General features: G+C 37.2%; 3 protein-coding genes across 4 annotated transcripts; all 3 read right to left on the bottom strand.

The window, feature by feature from the left end:
* Positions 1–8: 8 nt before the first annotated feature.
* LOC125264043 lies at positions 9–6,992 on the bottom strand. The gene is made up of 9 exons (XM_048183287.1): positions 6,957–6,992; positions 6,504–6,851; positions 6,253–6,370; positions 5,929–6,020; positions 5,546–5,663; positions 5,244–5,348; positions 1,172–1,339; positions 617–790; positions 9–372 (listed from the first exon to the last, which is right to left on the bottom strand). Exons 1-9 carry the CDS (start codon positions 6,990–6,992, stop codon positions 131–133), a joined length of 1,401 nt encoding a protein of 466 aa, XP_048039244.1. The 3' UTR covers positions 9–130.
* Positions 6,952–9,479, bottom strand: LOC125264152. Its single transcript, XM_048183371.1, has 8 exons — positions 9,356–9,479; positions 9,167–9,232; positions 9,032–9,085; positions 8,536–8,919; positions 8,283–8,384; positions 7,607–7,839; positions 7,325–7,497; positions 6,952–7,232 (listed from the first exon to the last, which is right to left on the bottom strand). The coding sequence occupies exons 2-8, from the start codon at positions 9,207–9,209 to the stop codon at positions 7,061–7,063; spliced, it is 1,161 nt and encodes a 386-aa protein (XP_048039328.1). The 5' UTR covers positions 9,210–9,232; positions 9,356–9,479; the 3' UTR covers positions 6,952–7,060.
* A 7,266-nt stretch (positions 9,480–16,745) lies between these two features.
* LOC125265225 lies at positions 16,746–20,643 on the bottom strand. 2 transcript variants are annotated; one of them, XM_048185330.1, is made up of 4 exons: positions 20,461–20,643; positions 17,289–19,289; positions 17,017–17,214; positions 16,746–16,874 (listed from the first exon to the last, which is right to left on the bottom strand). In XM_048185330.1, coding segments are annotated over exons 2-3 (1,833 nt in total). In that variant the 5' UTR covers positions 19,121–19,289; positions 20,461–20,643; the 3' UTR covers positions 16,746–16,874; positions 17,017–17,213. The 2 variants fall into 2 exon arrangements, with proteins under 2 accessions (XP_048041287.1, XP_048041288.1); XM_048185331.1 differs by having other exon boundaries at positions 20,511–20,633.
* Positions 20,644–22,026: the final 1,383 nt, after the last annotated feature.

Below are 22,026 nucleotides of genomic sequence, written 5' to 3'. Positions count from 1 at the left end.
CACATTTGCACAACACCTTGTCAGTGTTTTATCAAGTAATATAGACAGTTAAGATTTAATGGAAATTAAATGAGTATCATAAATTAGTGTATGTTGCTCAGTTTTTTCACAGTAATGATTTACAAGGTTTTTAAATTTCAAATGAAACTTCGTCTTCATCCTCCTCCTCATCCTCTGAACCATACTGGATATAATCCTCATCCATGTCAAGGTAATCATCATCTTGCAGTTCCTCACACACCTCACAATTGTCTAGGACACTACCATACAGCTTCCGAACCGAGGATATGTGACTTTTTAGGTAGCATAGTTTTTTCTGTAGTAAAGCGTGAAGTCCCAGAATTCCACTTTTGGAAAGGTCAGAGTCCTGTTCTGTAAGTAACACAAAAACACAAAATTATAAATCATTTTAAGGAGTTATAATCATTTATAGTCATTTTAAGGAGGTTCTATTCTGCTTTAATTTTCTGCAATTACAGCATCAATTAACTTATTCACCAAGTTGAAGAAAGCGATTATGGATTATTAACAGAGATTCAGTTAAAGTGCAAGATATTATGGACATATTGATGTTAATATTGTTTTTTAACAAAATTAACAGAGATGTAGTACTTACTCTTCTTTGTTATATCAACAGCAACATGACATGAAAGGTCATTTAGAAGAGATAGATCCCTTTTGAGGCTTTTCCAGTGATTCCTGATTTCATTCAGGACAATGCACTCCTCTTCGGTAAGGCGCTTTAGCAGCATCAGTTGGTCAAAGGCCCTTTTTTTGGTGACAAGATTATCTGTGAAGATATTTCCAAAAATAAATGACATGAATAGTGTATCAATATACTTTGTACAAAAGGTGTTTAAATATTTAATTAAAAAATGAATATAAATTAAAAAAAAAAATTTCTGACGTTTGCATGTATAAACAGAAACAATTACTCAAAGCTACAATTTTTATGAATGTATTATACATTTCATTAATGACAACTATTTTATATTCATCATATCCTATCAATATACTACAAACTTATTTAATAACCCTAACCCTAACCCTAAACCTAAAGCATGCAAGATGTCCTGCTGCACAATAGGTATACACAACATCCACTGTAAGCAGATAAGCTGCTACATACTGTAAATACAGTACACACATCTAAATGAGTAACATAACATACCACGCTCATCCAGTACCCATGGCCATGCATAGCTCTCACATGCCAGAATTGAGTCGGCTGACTGCAGCTTTTCAGGTGCTTCCCTGTTGTACTCATCCACAGCTGCACTAAATTTGGCCTTTTCCTCCAAAATTTTTCTACGGAGTTTGTGTCTTCTTTTGTTTCCATCTGAAAAGACAAATGCAATGCCATAATATGTGCAATTTAAGACTCTTTCTTAAATTAATTAAAATGCAAAATACTGTACATATTTGTTAAAGAACATGACATTTATTTCCTTTCCCAAAGTTCTTCAGCTTAGTGCCTATCTAAGGTTCTCACTTTTATAAAACACCACAACAGAGTGTAGAAATTGTTAAGAGGGCCTATTATGTAAAATTCACTTTTTGAACATTGTGTCCCCTGTGTGTATAACCAACCACCCTACAATCATAAAAATCTATTTTTTTTTAATGATCCCCATAAATCAGAAGCAGTGTCTGAAAACGCACTGTCCCAGTTTTCTCCCTACTGTGACATCATTGAAGGGAAAAGCCCCATTCACTGGCAATGATCTCTGCCCTATTAGAATAGATCCCTAAGGGAGCCGCACACAGTCCGCCATGTTTATACCCTCTCTAGAGCAGATAGTGATATAATGTTTCAGCTATTCATACATTATATCTAATCTGTTGATGGCTGTAATAATGAATATCTGTGGTTAAAAACTAAGCTCAGAATCGATCCAGAATCGTTGGGAGAGAGAATCGCGATGCATTGTTTTTTTTCTCCCACCCCTAGTATGACCAACACAATATTAGGTTAAACATAAACTGTTCCTGTAGGCCAGGCCTATATGCGTAACATGCCAAGTTGATGCTTACTCTGAACACTGCTTTACTCTCTCGCATGTCACGTGACCAGAGTGTAATCGCAGCCTTTGCATTTAAAAAAATCGTATTTTATCATATTGTGATATTATCACAAATGCAATTAATCATTCAGCCCTATTTGTGATTCAACTTTTCATATCCAGAACATGAAAGTACTGCACCTTATAACGTGTTTTCGCAATCGCCTTTCTGAATGTGCTAATGTGGCTAAAGTTACCACTGTCTCTTACTGTATTCACAGAGACCAGAGCTTGTTATTTTTAACCTGAAAACACTCACTGTCTATAATTCTGAAGCACACTTTTAGTACTTAAAAACAAATTAATGACATAGCTCTGATCTCTGTGAATAGAGACAAAAAGTTTAGCCACATTAGCCATACAGTAGGTGTAAAAACCCACACAAACATTCACAATATATAATGTGGTACTTGCATGTTCTGAATATGAATTTGGATCACAAACAGTTGGTATTAATCCTTTTTTGGGAATTTTATTCACTGCATGAGATTCTTCAGACTCCAGTTGTTGTTGCTGGAGAATCCAAACTAGCACAAGCTATAAAGGTTACACACTCTTGAAAAGGGAGTGAAAGCAGCTGATCATTTGTATTTAAAGAGACACATGAAAACACCATGTTTTTGCTCACACCCAAATAAAACATACTATAATAAATAATCCCTGGGATTAGGGCTGGGCGATATATCGCATGCGATTGTCATTCGCATTTCGTCAGTAAAGCCGGTTCCCTGATTACCGCTATGTAAGGACTTAGCCTATTTATTAGCTCAATTTAATTGTTACAGGGAATAAGAATTGAATCAACTGTAAATGATTCACTGTAAATGATTCAGAATTAATATTTAACACTTCATCAATTATTTGTCCAGCGAAAATTGAGGTTAGAGTATTTTACCAATTCTGGATAAAATATTATTCTGCGGCCAACAGTAACAATATTTTATTATGATTATTGTTATAATTGTAATTATTATATTATAAGCAAGAGGTAACTTGATCTTTTACGTTTAAGGCAGTAATTTGACACACAGCACAAGAAACTCGTATATGTGAAAATCAAAACAAGATTTATTGACTACTTCTAATGATTACAGGAAACTAAGGCTAAACACACACACACACACACACACGCGGAGTTGATGAGTTATGAAAAGTCCCAAGTTCAGTGCTAACTTAACTCATAACCTGAGGAAAATCACAAAAGCAGAGCTTTGGCTTGATTCTTTAGGTTTAAAGGAGTTTCACCAGTTTCCAGCAAGAGAGAGAGAAGTTTGCTTGTACCTGCGTTTGCGGTGACAGCTGAGGTAATCGGGTTGTTCCGTGACTCGTGTACGGCGGAATCCCGTTCTGGATTGGCTGTCTTTCAGGTGACGTCTTCTCGGGAAAGCCCTGTGGGTTGCGCGGAAGCTTTGAAGGATGTTGCTGGCTGGTGCAACTGTTCCGAGCGTCTGGCTTGAGCGGCTCTCTTCTTGGGAGACTTTGGTCAGATATTTCACAGAGGGTTGCGGAGTCTGGATGTGACGGCTGTTGAATGATCAGCGGCGCAGCTCGTGGTTGAAGTCGGGTGTTGGATGGAAAATCAGCCCCGGTCAATCAGTTATCAATGACCCATGCGACTTTTCCGCCGTGGTCAAAGTAGCGGTGCTTCGGCCACCGGGCTTCAACGACTGTGCTTCAGTCCGGCTTCTGACCGATTTCGAGCGATTTCTGACCGACTTCTGACTGATTTCCTGACTTCTGATTTTTGACTTCCAGCTTGTTCGGACAGCATAGTTTTAAGGGAGCGATCCTCCAATGAGACGTTGCTACGGAGATTAGACACGCCTCGTCTATTGTCTATTGATCACACCGCGTGATATCTGCAGAACATTCTCCTGTTTTATTAACAACTTTATAAAGTTTCTTAATATTTTCCTGATACTGAATTTCAATGTTTCATTCACACAGAATTACACAGAATTATAAATTCTGCATTTAGAACTCAAACATGACACACTTCTTACACACATATTATTAGACTGACCTAATTAAAACAATGATTACCAGAGAAAGAAGAGGCATACGGGAATACAAACATATACTGCATTGACTCCAACATGTTAGTAATCACATCATAGCAAATGTTATTTTGGATATAGTTAATACTTTAAGTAATCGACAATTGTCCCTTTTGAGATTCAAGATTGAGTCCTTAAGCCTAGTTTAAACTTTGACCGGAGTCACGAGTGACCGGGTCAGGATGGATTGCTCACACAAGGGAGGTATTGATAGGACAGATTCGTCTTTAAATCCGTTGATGGGTGTTTTCCTGTTCCGTCCGATAATACAAGAGGGTTTTGTGAGAGAATCAATAGATTTAATGTGATCAGATCCACGTGATGGGTTCTGATTAGTTTATTGCTGATGAGCTAAGAAGTCCTTTAGACAGAGTCCTTTGTTAAAAGAAGTCACGTCATCACTTCTGTTAAGGCGAGGTGTTTCCTGTCAGGAAATGGATCTTTTGGACCAAATGAAGCTTTGTTCAATCATGTTGTTCATTGATAAAGTCATTGGTAAGTTCTGTCGAGCGATGCCCTACAGCTAAATCGCCATCACCTGCTTTCAAATGGAGCGGCATTTAATAGACAGAACCGTAGTTGACTGACAAGCTACGCAATATCGCGTTCATTATCGAAGGCGATTCATCTGCGATATTGAACGTGATATTGCGTGGCTTGTCAGTGATGTACGGTTCTGTCTATTAAATGCCGCTCTATTTGAAAGCAGGTGATGGCGATTTAGCGGTAATCAGGGAACCGGCTTTACTGACGAAATGCGCGTGACAATCACATGCGATATATCGCCCAGCCCTGCCTGGGATATTTTGAATTGAAACTTCACAGACACATTCTTTTATTACAGCTTGTAAAAAGGGGGATAATATGTCCGCTTTAAGGCCAACTCACACCACACAGATTAATGCCAACAAACACCAACAATCAAGCTGGCCATTAGATTTAGAGATTTATGAAAATAACTGCCCCAACAGACAACAACAAACGCTGACTGAACATGTTGAGACAGGAGAAAACAAATCCCAACAAACACCAACAGACTTGATGCATTTGTTGGTGTTTGTCTGAGTGGTGTGAATTGGCCTTTAAAAGCTTTAAAATTATTTAATGTTTAAAATGATCTAACCTGTTTGACGGTAAAGATCTCGCTTCCTCTGCCTGATGCTCACATAAAGAGTCTCAATTGTCTTCTGGAGTCCCTGTTGACTGCTTGCATTCTCCTTACTTGTTGCTAAATTATTGATAAGATATGCTTTTACAATAGAAATAAACATGTACATTATGATTACATCCGAGGTATAAGGATGAGGCTTAAATTTAAAAAAAAAAGTAGAAACAAAAGTCATACACAACACTACAGTCAAACTTCTGTTACTGAAAGGGTTAAAACAATAGGTACAGTGCTAAAATAATCTAAAATATGCCTACCTGTATCAGCCCACTGCTGGATTTCACTGGTCCAGTCTTTAAGCGTGTCATCTGTTACTGCAAACTCTGTCTTTAGTGCATCAAGGTTTAGGGACTCCTCCTGAATTTGTGCTTTTGTCTAATGAACAATACCATAAAGTGCATTTGTTAAAAGATAAAAACTAATGACAGATGCATACATGATTATTGACCCTTTTCAAATGGAAAAACAGGATATACATTTTTTTTTTTATTATTAATACATAAAGTTGGTCTTGGAATTCACAGTTTTGACTTTATAGTTGCCACTTGCTTACTGAACCACAGCAAATACTACAGCAAAATTAAACACTAAAAGACTACAGCTGTCACCTGTAAAAGAGAAAAGCAATTTAGAAACATACCTTTATTAATCTTCGTGACAGCACATTTGCAAGGTTGTCAATTTTGCGTTGATTCCATGCCATGGCCTGGATAGTAATCATGTCTGTCCTAGCTAAACAATGTAAAATAATATAAATAATCGATTGCTCCCATTAATGTTGCATACTATTTTTTCCATTTTGGTTTGTTTAGAAGACTGATATGAAAATGGACTTGCATTAACACCTCTAGGGATGATCAAGTGTCAGGTAAAAGTTTAATACTAATCCCATTTAAAAATTAATGGATTTTTTGAGTCCCATTTGGTAACTTTGCATTGTATATGTTTGTAGTTATGCACTTACCTCCTTTGGTCATGTATTTACTGCATATAGCAGTTCTCGACAAGAAGCTGTTTACTTGTTCCACCTCTTCACCCAAGGTGGTGCCTTCTCCTTCTTGGTTTCGGCCACCCCACTTAATCTTGTGCATGGAGATCAAATATTTAACAAATAAAACAACCACATCTTTTAGAATATACACACAATTTAACAATTACTGATCATAAATACACAAGTCACAAATTGGTACCCTCATGCTCTGGAAAACAGTTTACCTCACATTTCCACGAGTGGGCCTTTGCATGCATCACTGACAGGAATGGCTTCATGTGCAGGAGAGGAGAAAGCTCTGGACAATCATTAACAACTCTCTGCAGGTATGGCCAGTACTTGCATATTACGTCAGTGCACATGAACTGAACATTCCTTGGAGTCAGCTCCTTTTGGAGAAACAAAGGATATGCAAATATTTCCCCCCTCATCATGTTCAGACTTCTCAGCAGCACACCATGCCGACAGACAGCCACCTCCATCCCCTCCTCATCCAGCTTGTTGATTTTCTTTGGGATGGACTCCCGTGCTGCAGTCCACTGATTCGATCCACAGACACCTTTTCCAGCAGACTATCAAGAGGAGAAAGAAATGTGATGATCCAACAACATTGTATTAAATGATGTTTGTGGGTAAATGTCTAAGGAAATATGTGGGATGAAAAAATGCCAACAGACAGACATTTCACATGACCACACGTTGAATTTTTGCATTCCTGCAAGCCATGCGAGATAGAAAGATATGACAATTCAATGCATTGGACTTAATTTTGCTATTGTGTTTACATGAATATGTCCATTGCTATTTTTTGTTCAGGAAATAAAATTTTTGAAAGCACTGACAAAACAATAAAACCTACGTGCTTTGTCTTCTTACTAATGTAGTCCACGAACTTGGAAACATCTTCATCCTCACAGACAAAGACACCCTTGAACAGACCATGATCTTCAGCCCTTGAATATAATTACATAATTACTTAATGAAAAGCTAATTGGCATTAAATATTATTTTAATGCTTTTCACAGTGTTATAGAATTTCTCCTACCCTCTTTTGAAGCGATACAATTTCCTGTTACCATCGACTGACACAGCAAGCATAAATGGAGAACAGGCTGGACAGTCAAACACTTTCAGTCCACAGAGCTGATCAATTTCAAACTGGCAGGATCTCCATTCGAAAAAACTTCTTTGAAAAGCATCTGTGCAGATCTTTCCATCCTGTAAAATAACACACACAAAAAAAACATAAACCTTGTAAGAAATAGCTCACTCCCAAACATGAAAAGATGAAAAAAGGAAATGATTCAGTAGTTCATTCAATTAATACTCGGCCAAAGAACTCCGTCCGCTGTTCCAATAAACTGATGAAGGACTGTCTAGAAAGTCCAGGAGCAGTCAATTTCATGTGGTCATATGACACAAACACATCAATTTTGTACAGCGTTTCACAGCTTGCTGTGGCAGGCCAGTAACCAGACTTGATCAGTTGTGGGATGCTGGTCGTTCTGCTCATATGGCATGTCGAGCATGTGAAGGTTGGCAAGCTGACATTGTAGCGACCTATTGAAATAATAACTGTAACAATGTTCGAGTTTGTAGGAGGGAAGACAACAGGGTCGGCTTTCGTCTGCTGACTGCTCTTTATTTTCAACACAAAAACAAAAGTGTGCAGACAGGCACAAAACGGTCATAAATCAAGAAAATCACTCCAACTAAAATAAACACAGGAATCCTGGAGTGTGGCAGCCAGCAGTCCTTCTCTCTCTCACTCGCTCCTGTTTCTCCTGGCGTTTTATACTCTCTCCACGCCAATTACTGCAACAAGAGACAGGTGTTTGTTATTTGCACTTAACCCACTCACATACCGCGCCTCTCCTGACGCTCTCCCCCGCTGCAGGGTTCGCTAAACCACGCCCCCCTTGCCACAATAACAAAATAGTATCTGGTATAAAAACAAAATCAATAAAATATCTATATTTTTTTTATAAATACACTGAACTCACCATCAATTCCAATGAGAATAGCCTTTTTACCTCCTGACACCACAATGGTATCAGTGGCACAGCTGCAAATTTGATCAGGTGTCTCTAGAGGCAAAAGGCAATCTGGAAAAAAAAGAAAAAAAAAAAAAGTAAGGCTAGAAAATTCAACCTTTACCAAAAATACCATAGCTGCGTTATTATTATGATTACATGGAATTCACATGATAGATTAACATGAAGGTATTATAAATTCTAAAACAACTGAATTACATGCCTTTTTCCTCAAAATGGAATTGGCCGTCAATATCCACCTTCACCAAAGTAGACGGGGATATGGCCTGAAAGAATCCTTCAACATCTGTCTCTCGGTTGTGCAGTTTCCTTTCATGGGCCAAAATATCGCAGTCTGCACAGTATAGCTGTTTAGGAACACAGTCTTTACAGCGGATAACAGATCGCTTCAGTTGGCAGTGCTGGCACGGTCTGATCTCTGTGTACTCAGCTGTTAATAAAGATTCCACCATCTCTGGCCTCAAAGCTGCCCACTTCTCTTTAGCCTGGGCCATGCGAACTGACCATGTGTTTGAGGAAGTCGGATTTGAGCACTGAATGTCTCCAGTATCAGCCAACAGATCCTCTACCTCTTGATGAAGAGTTTCTGAATTAGAAAAAAACTAAAGTAATTATAGTGTTCATGGCAGTTGGTTAGACTGATCATTACAAAGCAGTGATTATACTGAGAACTCTTTAAACAATACAAACATACACACCTATATCTTCAACTGCTGGCCAAACAGTGTGAGAAGGCTGTGACGGAATTTCACCTAAGAACAATGAAACAAGAAAAAGTCACTAATAACTCTGCATGACTAGTTATTTTGAAAAGTGTTGATGTCATTACTTACCATGATCAGTGTCTACTTGCCCAGACTCCAAAGATGATGACATAGCTGGACTGTTAATCGTTGTAGCTAAAAAAAAACAGATTAAGATTAATAGAAACATACAGAACAGACAAATTATGATGCTACTCATTATGAGAGGAGAAACATGTATAAGCTGCAAGAATACATTGTGCAAAATAACAAACGTACCTTTGGAAATGTTTGCCTTGGTAAGTTTTGGCCTTCTCCGTTTTGGCACAAGATGCCCAAACTCATCCCTCTCTACAAACGAGACTGGTCTGAGACGAGTGCTACAGGCTTGTTTGGTCTTCTTTTTCAGCTAGAAAAAAAGGACTTATTTTTTCTTTTGTAAATTCATGTTGAAACAAAATGCTTCAACATGAATGATCGTAAGCTAGGTCTTTTAAATGTATTAACAGATAAAAATACAGCAAATTAATTTGAATTAATAAGTAATTAAATGAAAACAAAACAAAAAATTTAAATGAAATGTATTCATCTTTGTAGAATTTCTTCAGCCTCCTTGGTAGCTGCTTCAAGTGCAGCACTGGCAGCTTTGAGTTCAAGTTCCCTTGTAATAATTGCAGCTTCCTGACATAATTGGTCAAAACCTGAGTTGACAAGATGCCATATTGAAGAAGAGAAAGAAAGAGAAATAATCAAAGAAAAGTCTAAAGGCAGAGAGACGAAGGAAGAGAAGAGGGATGGATGGAGGGAGGGAGGAAGAGAAGAAGGATGGAGGGAGGAAGAGAAGAGGGATGGACGGGGAAAGAGTCACGGTGTATGTGTGTGTGTGAGAGTGTGTGTGTGCGTGTGTGTGTGATTGAGAGAGAGAGTGAGTGAGTAAGAGAGAGAGAGTGAGTGAGTGAGAGAGTGAGTGAGTGAGTGAGTGAGTGAGTGAGTGAGTGAGTGAGTGAGTGAGTGAGTGAGTGAGTGAGTGTGTCAGAGAGAGAGAGAGCTTATCCAAGAGATGGCTCTTAAAAGAGCCGTTGGGTTGATGTGTGGTAGAAATCTAATGTTATATGAAGGAGTAGTGTGGGATCTGAAGTAACTGCAAGATAGAAAAAGAAATGCTGAATTAGAATTTTTGCATATTAAATAAAATGAATTAACAGCATAAATAACAAGGACTAAACATAAATAAATGCTTGTGCTTTAGTTACAGATTAGCACAGTAGAATAACAGTAACTATGGTAAAAGCATAGTAAACATTGCCATTATTGAGCTAAAACTACAAAATAGTAATAGAAGTACAGTAGTGGCCACTACTTCTAATATTCCACCAATATATGAACATAAACTGATCGAAGCTAGCTAACGAAGGCTGGTTTGATGCCACCTTCTTGAGTTCACAAGAGGCGGTGTGAACGGCTGAACACTTGAGTTTGATTCCTCAATGGATTTCACTGCAGTGTCTGGATATGGTTCCTCTTCATCTTGCAGCTCACCTTCTCGTGATCCCACCTCCTGCTGTATTTTCTTCTTCTTCTTCTTTTTCTTCTTTTTCCTGCTTGTTGATAGAGCAGCTGTCTCTTCACATAAACGATCCACTGCACTTGAACCCGCTGGATGTCTCAGTGATTCATCCAACTTTTGCAGCTTTTTTTCATGACTTCATCCATCTCTGTCTCTGCTTTGATAAGTATCATCTCTGGAATGGGAGACAATCCACACAATGCAACCAGTTCAGGAGCAAAGTCATTTATATTGGCAAACAGTCCATATGTCCAAAGTCTAATTTGACTTGAATAATCTGGACATGTGAAAGGCAATATACTTTTGCATAACTTCTCATAGTGAGAATGGTTCCTATTCAGTTTCTGATCAGAGGTCTTCAACATCATGACATTGAGTCTTAAGAGTATCATATTATTTACTATTTCTTCTTCTGCATTACCAAAGCGCTGAAGTCCATTTGTTAGAATTGGAAGTTCACTGAATACCTGAGAAGAGATGCGTTCACTGACATACAAAGCAGCATTTAAGCAGTTCAGTGCAATCGGCCAGCGGTCCTGAGGGATTCTTGGGAAGCGCCTGATGAGTCCCTCAATGTATCTGTCTGCACTGTTTGTATCCTTTAACCACTTGACGGCGCTCTGACGGTACTGCTCTGCACCAAGACCAATGACACCAAAGTAGAGCTCAAAATAAATCAAATTATCAAAAGGATCCTCTTGAAAGAAATGTTCCTTAAAGACTCTGTAAACTTCTGTCTGGTTTTTCGTTCGTACAGCACAAGAAAAAGAGAAACATAGACGTACTTTGTCAGACACTTCACCCTGTGAAGATAGTTGACAAATCATTCTCTCCACTTTTTTATCAAGCTCTGGATTCACCCCATAGTTCCTTGCAGGTGAAGCTCCAGCCTCTATAAGTGATTTCACAATGTCTTCACGGCCATTTTTAACAGCACACTGCAATGGAGTAAAAATGTGTAATGAATGTCCATAGCTTTTGCTGCAAGTAATCTTTTCACAATACTCAACTGAACTCCAGGTCTTAAAGGGCACCTATTATGCCCCTTTTTACAAAATGTAATATTGGTCTTGGGTGTCCCCAGAATGTATTTGTGAAGTTTCAGCACAAAATACCCCACAGTTAATTTATTATAACCATTTGAAAATGTCATTTTTGGGGCCTGTTTTAAAAAGAGCTGTTTTGGTGTGTACCACCTAAAATATAAATGAGCTGCATATCCCCGCCCTGCCTTTGGATGAGGGCGTAACTTGCATACCTATGGCAATAAACAGAGGGTAGAAGCAGAATGGCTGAGAGTGAGAGACCCGCTGTTTTGTATGGCATTCAGCCGTACATGTTTGAACCGGAATCAGACCCAGATGATGAAGAGACTCCGGCAGAAGAAACACAATTGAGAATGGAGCAGGACGTCTCTGAATGGTTATTTGATACATTTATGTACTTATAGAGTTTTAATCGCGTCCCCTTTGCAATTATGGATGTGCAACACACAAACACACACACTGTGTGATAACGTTCGCGCAATTTTTTGAAACTACAAACACAAATACTGTGATAACGTTTGCTAAGTAAACATACACAGTTTGTAATACAATATCTTTAAAAATATATATATATACGTGTGGATACACACTATACAAACAAGGTTTAAATTATATACACAGACATTCTACGACGACGACAACAACTTTAGACGCATTTGTTATTGAATTGGCTGACATCGACTGAAATGACTATTTGCTCAAAAAACATTAAATACACTTACTTCTTCTGGAGGTGACGTTGGATCGCGAACAGTAGGCAACGATCCACACTTGAGGATTAACTTTGAAGCAAGACCTGCTTTGAATTGACCCTCGTTCTCAAAACAGTCAGTCAAAAAATGATTCGCGCAAACATAAACGTATTTTGGAATTTTGAGTGCCGCCTTTCCTTCGTAAATAAATCCATCCACTGCGTTTTCATTGGCTCTGATGTCGCAAGTAAGTGAAAACTACTATATTCATTATTACATCCCACAACAGAACACTTATGTTTCTTAGGAGACATTACCGGCTGTCGTTGAAACAATGGAGGATGGTTGACAGATCACAGAGGGCGGGGTCTATGCCAAAACCAGATTGTCAATCAAACCACGTGGGTGGGGCTTAGCGCAATTCTACGTCACAGTGAGAGCAATCTTAGAACAGGGCGTTCTGAGACAGTGCTTATGAATTATTGAGATTGTAAAAAAACCACTGGGTGGATTTTTCTCATTCTAGGGTGGTTTTGCTCACACACTGCCAACACACATTTATGGTCAAACACCATGTAAAAGTGAATTTTGCATAATAGGTGCCCTTTAAAGCAGCATAATGTCCACAAATGTCCATTTGTTGAGGGTTTGTTAGGATCAGCTGACTCTTCAAGCAGATAAGAGCAGATTTCTTAATTTCTGCATATAACTGCTGCTGTTAATGGTGTAACATCATCATTCCAGACTTCAGAAGAGTACAAACCATTAATATCTCTGCGTTTTAATAATTTCCAAAGTTTAAAAAACAAGAAATGTTACTCGAGTAGCCAGGAGCAACGACAAATAAAAATAATACTTACGCACAGTAGTTTCTTACTTTTTGAGTGTAATGCCGTTGCAAACGCTCTTCAGATTTGCGTGGAAATGAAACTATACGCCCTTCCTCGTTCTCACACCTGGCAGAACACTTTATTATTTATTTATTATTCATTTATTACAGGATCAACTGAGCAAAACATTGTGTTCAGAAATTTGTTGAGTACACTTAAATTATAAATAGTAAATAGGCTATAAACAATAAAATCTTGTATATATTAGGAGACTGGTTCCCAATTGCGTAGACTGTGTGCTCTGTGTTAGTATAACATTAACAAAAGGATTAGAAAACATGTTAAAATAAAATAACAATAGGACAGATAACTGCTCAGATAACTGCTCGCCAAACCAGCTTTATCTGCAACACTGAAGAGACGATTGTAGGATGTTTCAAACATGGGTATATGTTATAAGCTATAACTTTATTTCGATAGTCCACTTTAAACATTCTACTAAATAAGTAACTTTGCAACTACGTGTCAACTAATCTCATTAATTTGCAACTACATGTCAACTAACTCTCATTAGAGTATTAGTAGACTGTTAGATTAGAGTTAGGGTTAGTAGAATAAGTTGACGGACTTACATATAGTCAGTAGTGTTTGTTGGGGAGCATCAAAATAAAGTAGCAGACAGTCTACTAAATCTCTGATTGATAGTTGACATGTAGTTGCAATGTTATAGTTACATTAGAATGTAGAAACTGGACTATTGAAAGTGTTACCAAAGACAAAATGAAGAAAATGAAAAACTGAATAGAACAACATTCAGATTACTGTTATATTTTAGTCTGATTTGAAAAAGTTTGAGGTGGCTTGTAGGAACACTTTAGATCTGTTGTCTCCTGTCTTCTTTGGCTTTGTGTTACAGTCACAGGTTTTAATAATGTAATGAGAAAGTCAAAAGTATTTCATTAGAACAATTTTATTAACATTTAATAAACTCATTATTCACAAAAATATTTCTGCTATTAGGTTTACATGCAGAATCTTTATGCTGTTTATATATTGCAATGAGGTTAATCTGTAAGAGATATTTACATATTTTCCACAAGATAATTACCCTGTGTTAAAATGTACTACCGACTCTTTTTTTATATTGTGCCTCTTTAACAGTCAATGTTTTTCAGTTGTAAGGGCCTCATTTCCCAAAAAAACAATGGATCTTAGCTCATCTTCCATCTGTCTCTACATTTAAACTCATTCATGAAATACATTCATGATGCAAAATCAATGAACATACTGTAACCAAAAATAACAACAATCAAATCTGTGGAACTGAGCTGAAGAACTTTTTCAGACTCGCCCTGGAGTTCCATCCTCTCTCCTTTGCAAACCTGAACACACTCCCAAAGAGATCAGGGAATGAATCCATCAGGTTGATGCTCTCTGCATCATCTGGACTATGTAGAGATAAAAGACACCAAAAAACATGGTCAGACACACAATACTACTAATGTATTGAATAAATACTGTGCATCACATTACATGTTACTCACTAATGCTCGTGTAGGTTGCGTATGAAACGCAGCAAGGCCCAGTGTGTTCTCAGGATAGCCTTTCTTCTTACCATCCAGTTTCTGGACAAGCTCAGATGGCAACTGACAAAAGAAAATGATTTTTCAAACAAAGAGTAAAACAGGCCATGAACTACATTCAAATGATTTGTAACAAGGAAGGTCTTGAAGACATTATATTCGTTAGTTTTTTTAAGTCGTTACTATTTTCATTTAATTTAATATTAAAATAATTAAAATATGTTTATATTTATACAAATATGTTTGAATATTTCAGATCTGAAATTAGACTCACTTTAGTTTTCCATTCAGAAAAGCTTTTCCCCTCAGTGCATTTTTCAATAGCATGAAGGAGCTCCTCATCAACATTACGACAGCTCTCGGCTTCATTCTGGTTCCCCATTTTTTTCAAATACTCCACTCTCCTGACAGGATTTCAAAAACAGTACAATCTCTTCAGCTGATAAAAAGTATCTACAGTAGATGCAATTTCCTCTTCATTTAAAATCATAATTGGCTTAGTAGGGGAGAGCGGGGTTGGTTGGCACACTTTCACTCTCTGTCATATTTCTCAGTCATGCTATATGTGAAAATAGTCTAACCAGTATCAACTGAAAGGTTATGATCTCAACTAATCAACAGATATATTGGATGTTCTCGAATGATTCCCATTTCCTTTAAAATTCATCATTAATTCATGTTGTGCACTTGTGCCAACCAGCCCCCAGTATGCAATGGGGTTGGTTGGCACAGATGCTATAGTTACAAAGAATGAGGTGATAAATGTAAAAAACTTGAGAATTTAATTCAAAACAGAAAAACATTCAACAGAATTTCAGCCCATTTTCTCCATAGATTGTATTTAATTGAACTAAACAACAGTTTGTACGTGTGTGTGTGTATGCGTGGCACTGAAGACAAAATTCCCCAGGCCGGCTATTCCTATAAAACTCAAAACAAACCAGATCGTATATTTATTTGAACTAAACAGCAGTTTGTAGGCTACGTGTGGGGTGTGTGTGTGTGCATGTGTAGTATTAGGAGTAACAGAAATAATGCAGTCTCAAAACAAAAAAAAGTTCTCCCCACTAAATATATTGTAGAACTGTGATAGATAGAGATATATAAAATGTAAGGATTTCAGTTTATAGAGATAGGAATCATCTATATTTTGACAGGAAATTTACAAGTTTCTGATGAGCTATGCTATGTGGCTAACATCATGTCAGTAAAGAGGTGTGGATGGGGCTGGTTGACACAGTCTTTCCTCTCTCCGTTGTTCTTAAATATTTTCTGACCATTTTGACTTCTAAAAGAAAATTATTTCATACATAAGTTAGTTCATTATATTATATTACATTATATTCATTGTTTTAACATGTAAAATACATAAATTAATAATTTTTTTAACCAAATGGCTATGTGCCAACCAACCCCTAAATCAGTGTGTCAACCAGCCCCATCCACACCTCTTTACTGACATGATGTTAGCCACATTGCATAACTCATCAGAAACTTGTAAATTTCCTGTCAAAATATAGATGATTCCTATCTCTATAAACTGAAATCCTTACATTTTATATATTTGTATCTATCACATTTCTACATTGTTTTGAGACTCTAAAATAGAAAATGTTGTCCTCATCTCAATAGTTAGTGACAGTTGAATGATTTCAGTAAATGGGTGTGGTCTGGTCAAGAGGGCAGTCATTTTAATGTTAGATTTTTGTGGCAGCGCCCTATAGTGTACTGGGATTTAACTGCGTGCCAACCAACCCTTGACCCAACCAGCCCCGCTCTCCCCTATTATAAGCAGTTCTGAACCTCTCTGTCTTATTTAGACTGATAAATGTCTTTGCCAAATCAATGGAATATTCTACCTTTCATCAGTCCAGAAGAAGGGGTGTGCAAGGGTCTGCTCCACAGTTGGTCTGTTGTTTGGATCTTCATTGATCATGCACTCGACGAGATCCTTCGCTACATCATCATCCAGATGTTCCAGTGAGTATCTTCCTTGTAGAATGTTGACTTCACAAAATGGACCTTTACCAAATGGATGGTGTCCTCTAGAGAGAATGTAGTACACTAACATCCCAGCAACCTTCAAGCAGGTTACATTGTTACAAGTTTAGAATTTTAATCAAATACAATTTAAATTAACTGTATTTGTAATTGTGTATTTAAGTCAATAATTGAATTTCTAATAATATATTTTTAATTAATTAATTTAGTATAATAATTACAATATTGTTGTCTTATCAGGACTGGAGAGACCACCTGAATGTCGGAGCTCCTCTTGTACCCAGTGTTGACCTCCTCATCTATGCTCTCCTTTGCCTTCCAGCATCTAGTTCCAGCAGTGCTTGTTCGTAAAGTTGTTTGGCTTAAGTTCAGTCGACGACTTATGCCAAAATCAGCCAATCTAGCTTTTCCATTTATGTCTATAACAAACAGAAGTTTCAAATTAATGGGAGAAAAAAAATGATAATTTTAATTACTCTGGTTTAGCTCCTACCAATCAGAACATTCTGGGGGTTTGATGTCCCGATGAAGCACTTTGGTCTGCGGTTGGTGTAAAACCTGTAAACTGCAGAGAACTTCCTTCACCAGCTTCTTCAGAACCAAACTTCTCTCAGCGCTATTATCTGGTAAATGCTCTTGGATATATTCCTCCAGTGTGTACTCACAAAGCTGAAGAGCAAGATATCCAAAATGGTCATCTTCAGCAAAGTCCACATATCGCACAATGGAGGGACTATCAAGCTGTGGAAGACGTAGAAATTCCTCCTCGTTTTTGAGGACCTGATAATTGGACTTAATCATTCGTTTCACAGCCACCTCTGTGCCGTCATCCCTCAAACCAAGAAAAACTTCTGTTCCATCACTTCCTTTAGCAATCTGAAATTCATCTCTGAGTACAAGAGTAAGCCTACCATTTCCCAGCCTATAGGTATTGCTAATATCCATGTTAGCTAGTTTCTCAAGCTTGGGTCTCCAATGGCGGCTGGTCTGAACCCACCTTTTTGAGAAATTTTGGTTCTCAACAGGCGGTGTGAATGGCTGCACACTTGAGTTTGATTCCTCAATGGATTTCACTACAGTGTCTGGATACGGTTCCTCTTCATCCTGCAGCTCACCTTCTTGTGATCCCACTTCTTGCTGGATTTTTTTCTTCTTTTTCTTCTTTTTCCTGCTCTTTGAAGTAGCAGGCGTCTCCTCATGTAAACTATCCCTCGCACCTGATGGATGTTTGAGTGATATGTTCAGATTTTGTAGCTTTTTGTTTATGGCTTCATCTTCTATCTCTGCAGTGTTAAGTATCATCTCTGGGACTGAAGTCAATCCACACGATGCCACAAGTTCAGGACTGAAGTCATTTATGTCGGCAAAGAAACTATATGTCCACATTCCAATTAAACTTGAATAATCAGGGCGTGTGAGAGGTAACAGACTTTTGCATAACTTCTCATAGACAGAATGGTTTAATCTCAGTTTCTGCTCAGACATCTTCTGCATCATGACATTGAGTATTTTGAGTATCAAAAGATTGACTGTTTCACCATTTGGATTTCCAAAGTGCTGAAGACTCTTTGTTAAAATTGGCACAAGTTCACTGAATACCTGAGAAGAGATGCGTTCACTGACACACAAAGCAATTTTTAAGCAGTTCAGTGCAATCGGCCAGTGTTCCTGAAGGATTCTTGGGAAGCGCTTGATGAGTTCCTCAATGTATCTGTCTGCACTCTTTGTATCTTTCAACCACTTGATGGCACTCTGACGGTACTGCTCTGCACGAGGACCAATGACAGCAAAGTATTTCTCAAAATAAATCAAAGGAACAAAAGGATCCTCTTGAAAGAAATGTTCCTCATAGATTTTGACAACTTCTGTGTAATTTTTCGTTCTTACAGCACAAAAAAAAGAGAAAGATATATGTACTTTATCAGACACTTCACCCTGTGAAGATAGTCGAAGAATCATTCTCTCCATTTTTTTATCAATCTCTTGATTTGCATCATAGTTCATTAAAGGTGAAGCTCCAGCCTCTATAAGTGCTTTCACGATATCTTCACGGTCATTATCAACAGCATATTGCAATGGAGTCAAAAATTGTAATCCATGTCCATTTGGGTTAGCTTTTGCTGCAAGTAATCTTTTAACAATACTCAATGGAACTCCATTTGTTAAAGCAGCATAATGTAGAGGTGTTTGTCCATTTGTTGAGTGTTTGTTAGGATCAGCCGACTCTTCAAGTAGATAAGAGCAGATTTCTTCATTTCTGCATAGAACTGCTGCTGTTAATGGTGTAACATCATCCATTCCAGACTTCAGAAGAGTACAAACCATTAATATCTCTGCCTTTTAATAATTTCCGTAGTCTCTCTGCTTTGTCGTCTATGATGCATTTTATTATGGGGTCTGTTTTTCTAGGTCCTACTGGAACTGGAACTGGAACCTGAACCGGAACTGTAACTTGGAACTGGAATGCCATGGATCTTTAAATACTCATTACAATCTGTCAAAAGATGTTAAACACTTGAAATTCAGGCTCTGATTTTCTTATTTCTTTACATTGATAATAGACAGTGTAATCTTTACAAAGTTTTTTACATAGTTTTTGTGTTTAGATGAAAGACTTTAAATTCTCTCAAGATGTTGTCACATCGTATACATTAATCTCTGTACATTTTACTCTGATTAAAATGCTAATATTGTCAATGAAAAAATTGTGTGATTAAACCATTTTAATAAAATGTTTATATATTTTCAAAATGTTTATACATACTAGTAAAACATTCCAACAAAACATGTTCATAAACATAAAATAGCAAATGTCCTTGTGAAAACCTGAGTATTTTTTTTTTTTTTTTTAGTGGTGTTAAAAATATTCTTGATTTAAGAACATTATTAATGTATGTTTTACAGACTGTTTATGATATTGCACTTTGTGTAGCCACTTGTTACAGAAATGTAAAAACTTAAGTTACACATTTTGACTAGCACATAGGACTGCTCTAACTGTGCTTTCACTTTTGTTGTTTGTACAAGTTCAAAGAGCAGAGCAATCCCTAACATATGAAGATCAAACCAGTCAGAATGTGTTGACCGGGACAAATAATAACTGGAATTTTTAATAACCAATTCTTTAACTTTTACTTGGTCTCCCTCTTCTTAAATGTTTAGTTACATCGTTGTCTATAATATTATAGATTGTAAAATATAAACTAGTTTGCATGTTTTCAAACTGAAACTCGGGGATGGGCGGACCGATCTCGAAGAATTGCTAGCCTGTTTTCGGGGATGGTCCTCACTTATCGAAAGATCCTCACTTAAATTACAAATTCAAGACAAATTTAACCATGAAAATGCGTATCACAAGAGAAAAAGAAAAGGTTGTAAGGTACAATGCCTGCGGCACATGCAGTCGATAGCAGCGCGCTCATTCATAGAAATGTATAGAAAGTATTTTTCTGTAGTTGTTTTACATCGAGCAGCCACGAATGGAAATGTGGCATTTAATATCACTGGTTTGTGTGTTGTTTGTTATAAGTTTAAATTGAAAGTTGCTAAAAGACTGGCAATGATCTGTTATTGATTGCTGATAAATGCTCAACAAAACTGAAATCTGATAATTATGTTAAAAGTAGGCTACGGCTTTCAAATGTTACTTAAATGGTTATAATTACCTGTTTTATTCACAGAAATCGCAAAAACTTTACATTCAGAAGAGACAGACCTGGCTATCGATATTGGTAGCCTATCTCGTTGAGTTGATATCTGGATAGATTACGTGGTATCCGATACAATAGCGGTAAGTGTCTTCCTGGTTCTTAAACATACGTCATCCACCCCACGAAAGGGTCATGTAACCACTGAAACTTTTAAGGACAGTAGCCTACAAACAAAAAAGCTGTTAAAACCGTTCATTTACATACGATTTTGTGAAATAGCAAAGTCTTTTATTGTTTATTTGGTTTATTATTTAGTTTTGGTTTTTATGTTGGTCTATACTTTCTTGTTTGGTTGATATTTTTGTATATTTGTTCGCAGGCATTTTTGTTGTTGTTGTTGTTGTTTCTATTTTGTAATTGTTGTTCAAGCATTAATTTAAAAAGAAAAGAAAGTAAGCACTGAAACATATTTGGCACCTTCCTATAGGCTATAATACACGTAATGCTACAGATTTAGAAAAGTACAAAGTTTGAAGTGGTTTGTAGGAACAGTTTAATTGTAAGATATGTTCAACAAGCCAGTCTCACATATTTAAAAAGATACAAAAAGAATGAGATCCTGACAAACGGACTGCTGCAATAGAGGGTATGCATTGACGTCACTTTCCCGCCGGAACGCGCTCCCTCAGCTGGACTGAGTGGCAAAAGAACCTGCTGCGTGACTGGATTTAATTGGGGAAACAAACGAATTACACTAAAGGTTGGGCTCGAAAGTGTTCCTTATAGCATGTCAAAGAAACCTAATCCATGCATATTGACATGCAGCCAAGAATCGCGAGTTTCCTGATATTTATATGTGCCTGATTTCGACGCCAGGGAAATACATAAAGCAAATCCGCATGTGAACGTTTTATATAACTACAATAGGTATGTCCAAATATTGGTGATCACTTATATCAATGTTATATAATATCGTCATATCGTCCAGCCCTAACACTTGTATAGTTTTTTATCAGTGTTTATTTAAAAACACCCAATTATGCATAATATAAGATTGTAAATATTTAATTGATGAGTTGTCAACACAATATATAACAATACAATATATAGGGTATGATTTTACCTCAAAAGCCAACATTTTGACACAAAATGATCAATGTTTCTCTGCCTGGAGTCCAGTTGGCATGTGGCAGTGGTATGTAAATGGCAGTGATCTATTGCTTCTTTTTTTCTGTAGCTTTCAGCAGTCTGTAAAAATATAATGTCAAAGTTGTTCGTACAGTCAATCCCAAAGCTCTTTCTCTTTTTGGATGTGTTTTGTGTGTTTTTCGCAGCATTCACGCTGAAAACCAATGCTGCCACTCAGTCTTTTTGCCACTCAGTGGGCATAACTAAATTACATTATTTGCTAACTGCATTCTTTATATTGTAATGTTGACATGCATTCTCTGTAAAGCTGCTTTGAAATGATATGTATCGTGAAAAGCGCTATACAAATAAATGTGAATAACCGCAGTCATAACGGCCGTCAGTGATGTCACATGCAGACCCTCTATTCATAGGTTAGAGAGCTTTCATTCT

Source organism: Megalobrama amblycephala, linkage group LG3 (genome assembly GCF_018812025.1).
Source record: "Megalobrama amblycephala isolate DHTTF-2021 linkage group LG3, ASM1881202v1, whole genome shotgun sequence".
NCBI lineage: Eukaryota > Metazoa > Chordata > Actinopteri > Cypriniformes > Xenocyprididae > Megalobrama > Megalobrama amblycephala.
Note: the sequence above shows the minus strand (reverse complement) of the source record. Positions and strands in the feature narration are given on the sequence as shown.

Coding starts and splice junctions, on each gene's coding strand:
- LOC125265225 (XM_048185330.1), bottom strand. CDS start 19,120: ATGGTTTGTACTCTTCTGAAGTCTGGAATGGATGATGTTACACCATTA.
- LOC125264043 (XM_048183287.1), bottom strand. CDS start 6,992: ATGCAAAAATTCAACGTGTGGTCATGTGAAATGTCT. Junction 1,340..5,243: donor AGATCTTTACCGTCAAACAG/GTTAGATCATTT, acceptor TTGTCTTTTCAG/ATGGAAACAAAAGAAGACAC. Junction 791..1,171: donor ATGGGTACTGGATGAGCGTG/GTATGTTATGTT, acceptor ATATCTTCACAG/ATAATCTTGTCACCAAAAAA.
- LOC125264152 (XM_048183371.1), bottom strand. CDS start 9,209: ATGTCATCATCTTTGGAGTCTGGGCAAGTAGACACTGATCATG. Junction 8,920..9,031: donor GCCAGCAGTTGAAGATATAG/GTGTGTATGTTT, acceptor TTTCTAATTCAG/AAACTCTTCATCAAGAGGTA. Junction 8,385..8,535: donor ATTCCATTTTGAGGAAAAAG/GCATGTAATTCA, acceptor TTTTTTTTCCAG/ATTGCCTTTTGCCTCTAGAG.